The sequence below is a fragment of the Mus pahari genome, chromosome 21 (assembly GCF_900095145.1).
Source record: "Mus pahari chromosome 21, PAHARI_EIJ_v1.1, whole genome shotgun sequence".
In the NCBI taxonomy this organism is placed as follows: domain Eukaryota; kingdom Metazoa; phylum Chordata; class Mammalia; order Rodentia; family Muridae; genus Mus; species Mus pahari.
In genome coordinates, this window is record NC_034610.1 from 23,647,291 (window position 1) to 23,650,874 (window position 3,584).

The 3,584-nt window shown below is 50.0% G+C and overlaps 1 protein-coding gene across 1 annotated transcript in view; it reads right to left on the reverse strand.

Annotated features, from left to right (window-relative positions):
* The window catches only part of Slc26a8 (solute carrier family 26 member 8), a 54,794-nt gene that overhangs the window by 5,490 nt on the left and 45,720 nt on the right, over positions 1 to 3,584 (reverse strand). Inside the window, exons 17-19 of the mRNA XM_021221759.1 lie at positions 2,846 to 3,223; positions 873 to 927; positions 592 to 776 (exon numbers count right to left, since the gene is read on the reverse strand). Coding sequence (XP_021077418.1) covers positions 592 to 776; positions 873 to 927; positions 2,846 to 3,223 — 618 coding nt within the window. The remainder of the gene's footprint in view (positions 1 to 591; positions 777 to 872; positions 928 to 2,845; positions 3,224 to 3,584) is intronic.

The window sequence follows — 3,584 nt, forward strand, 5'->3', positions numbered from 1 at the left end:
TTTTTTAAAGATTTATTTATTTATTATATGTAAGTACACTGTAGCTGTCTTCAGACACTCCAGAAGAGGGCGTCAGATCTTGTTACGGATGGTTATGAGCCACCATGTGGTTGCTGGGATTTGAACTCCGGACCTTTGGAAGAGCAGTCGGGTTCTCTTACCTACTGAGCCATCTCAACAGCCCCTTCTTTAAAGTGTAAATAATAGCCAAAGGCCTGGGAGGGCAGATGCGTCCTCCAGCTCATCAGACTTAGGACTCACTCCAGAGGTGGTTTTGGATGCTCTAAAGTCTGTCTAGGGGAGGATTTCATATGCCTAGCAACTGGTGTGTGTGACACTAACCACAGGACGGGTGCCTGAGGCATCTGCTGGTCGGGGATGGGTTCTGGATGGGACACCCAGACGCTGTAGCATAGGGGGACCCTTGAACGCTCGGGTCTCTGCTGTTTACCAGCCGATCCCAGAGCACGCTTAGCAGCTCAGATTCAGGCAGAGGTGCAGCCCAGCCTTTCTTGGACATCCTTCATCTGCAGATCAGATGCTCCCCTCTCCCTACCTCTCCCCAAGCCCTGAGGGTCCACATTATCCAACCTTGTCGGACTCTGAGTAGGTCTCCTGTATCACTGTCTCGGTCTCATCCATACTTAAGTCTGAGGGCTCAGAGAACTTCCTGGACAAGGCAAACAGCACGGCGTCGTGGAGACTGAGGAAGAGCTGGGCCTTCGTGATGCCTTCATCAAAGAAATCATTCTTCTCAAACGACTTGACCACAGAGGCTACAGACCAAACCCAAACACACAGGTGTCAGCGCCAGAGAGTAGAGCCCTGGGATACAAGACACACACTCACTCACAGGGTAAAGGGCAACTCACTGTGACACCCTGAAATGAGGACCAAAATGTTGGCATTGTAGAAAGCATTGCACATCTGCAGGGAGAGAGGGGGGAGGGAGGAGTCAGAGAGCTGCACGAATGCCAGAAACAACCACCAACTAGTGGGGGTCTGACTCCTCATCAGGTGTTCACTGCTGGGTGTTCTTCCTGCTTCCGAGTACTGGGGCTGGGGACACAGAAACCAAGCAGGGCATCTCACGGTGAGTGGGGAGTGACAGGGAAGGCTGCTCACAATTCTAAGCTGGGAGACTCTTCCTACAATGAGAGTGTCTGTATGAGGAACCTCAGGGTAGATGGGCAATGATACTCTTGGGAATATTCTAGAGAGTGGATACAAAGAGCTATCCTCCTTCCTAAAAAGTTGTATATTTACTCATATACATGTGTGTGAGTCTGTGTATCTGTAGTGTGTACCTGGTACCCATAAAGGCTAGAGAGGGTATAAAATCCCCTGGAGTTATAGACAGGTGTGAGCTGGGTCCTCTATAAGAGAAGCCACCAGTGCTGAAAACTGCTGAGCCATCTCTCCAGTCCCATGTTTATTATTTTAGGGTAAGTGGAATAAAATAATTTCCTCCAAAAGGAGTATACAGAACCATTACAGAAGAATGAGGAAGCCTGGACCTTTAGGACATAGATGCAGACCATGAGTCTCACAGCTGTAAGGCAAAGGATCCTGGTTTGCCTCCATCAGAAAGCCATCTGTGCAGACCAAGTGTAGGTACCAGAATTCAAGGTGTCTCTGTAAGAATGGGAGGCAAGAGATGGGTGCTGGGCACTGTTCTACAGAGCAGGTGGGAAGAGCCAGGAAAAGACAGATGCCAGATGTTCTGAAGCACCAAGTCTTCAACACAGGGGCTGTTCTTGGGGCTGCTGGGAGAACTGAAGGCAAAGGTGTGTGTGCTCAGCATGGTCCTGCAGGAAGCGTTTGAGAATGTGGGTTGAGCAACTCTAAAGTTACTATAGTACAAGACTAGAAGGTGGCAATGCAGCCCAGCCCAACAGCCTGAGAGAAAAGTTCCCAGAGGAAACAGCATCAAATACATCTGAATCTAAACTGCTGGTGTGAGCAGGCACTGTGGGGCACACACTAATCCCAGCACTTGGAAGATTGAGGCAGGCGGATCTCTGTGAGTTCCAAGCCAGCCTGCTGTGTCTACATAGTAAGTTCCAGACCAGAAAAAAAAAGAGCCAGATGCCCTTAAGAAAAGCCTACTTCTTCAGGAGTGTGAAGGCTTCATAAAACAGGATCCAAGTCAGAAGAGGACATGACCATCAAAGGAGCGGGGCAGGTCTCTGAGAGCTGGGAGGGAGTGTCCCACATGTTTAAACTGGGCCATCATGAACAGGGGTGGAACTGGGGCGTGTCTGAGAGGACAGGCATTAAACAGCAAAGCCAGCTCAGTAACCATGCGCTCTGCTGTCCACTCTGCAGCAGAAGCAGAGACTTCTGAGGGAACAGTAACAAAGAAGTGACTTGGGGGAGGGGAGACCCTGCCGGAGCCTGACAGATCTGCAGGGTCAGATTTGAAGTGTCTTTTAACTTCCAGGCTGAGCACTGCCTGGAACACAGCAGCTGACTACTGGGAGAAATCTTGGTGACCGTTTTGTTTTCTGTAGAGCTTGGTCACTGCAAAGGTCTGTAGCTGTCCTGGGAGTTCCACAGTGGGCGGGACACAGACACTGCCTCTGTGGTGTTAAGAAGCAACTCCTCCGTCCCCAATTTCTTGAGAAATGATGAATGACTCAGGACTAGGGAACTAACTGCTCTAGTTCAACAAATCAGACCTGGTTTATTTCCTTCTCATTCTGATTGATTCTAAACCACCTGCAGTGTCCCCATCTCTAGTGACTGAGCAATCTCAGGATGCAGAGACCCACACTGGCATGGGGGTGTTAGTGTGAGCTGTAGGAGGAGTCAGAGCCTAGAGCCAGGCCTCCTTGGTACTTACCTGCCTTAGTATAACCAAAGCCCGATTATCCACATAGTGCACCATGGAAAAGTCCAGAATGATGGTGTGGGTGTTGCCCTGCACACTCGTATCTGAGTAAGGCATGATAATGGATCTGGATCTGCTCTGTGCTAAGCTTTCTGAGTTTTCGGGCGGTGGTAGTGGACTGTTTCTTGGGGGGCTGTTGGATAGCCAGGCTTTCTCCATGTCCTCGTAGTTCTGCCCTATATTTCTCTGTGATGTGGAAGACACTGTGTAGGGAATCTGTTCCTCAGAAGTGACTTGGCTGCTGTCCCCGCTGCCCAGGTAGGAGCAGCGGATCAGGTTGATGGATGAGTCCTGCTCCTGTCTGTTTTCATATCGCTCTGTGTAGACAACCTGGGACATCAGAGGAGAGTGGGACCTTGATGAAGCTCAGGCAGGGCTGAAGTCCCTGTCCTCCTAGCCTGCTGGGTTCCCTCTGAAGCTCTGCCTCATCATTCCTTTTGAGCTTGGCTGTCCCACTAGCACTTGAAGCCACAGACATTGGAGTTTCTCTTCCCTACTCCATGGTACCTTCCTCCCAACTGTGTGTCACATTAGTCTGTGAGCCAGACTTGAAATCACCTTTACTCTACTCACTTCCATTACTCCTGGCTCCCAATGAGTCTCCGGTATTTATTACTACGTCCTGTAAAGTGCTTTCTCTCTCTCTCTCTCTCTCTCTCTCTCTCTCTCTCTCTCTCTCTCTCTCTCTCTC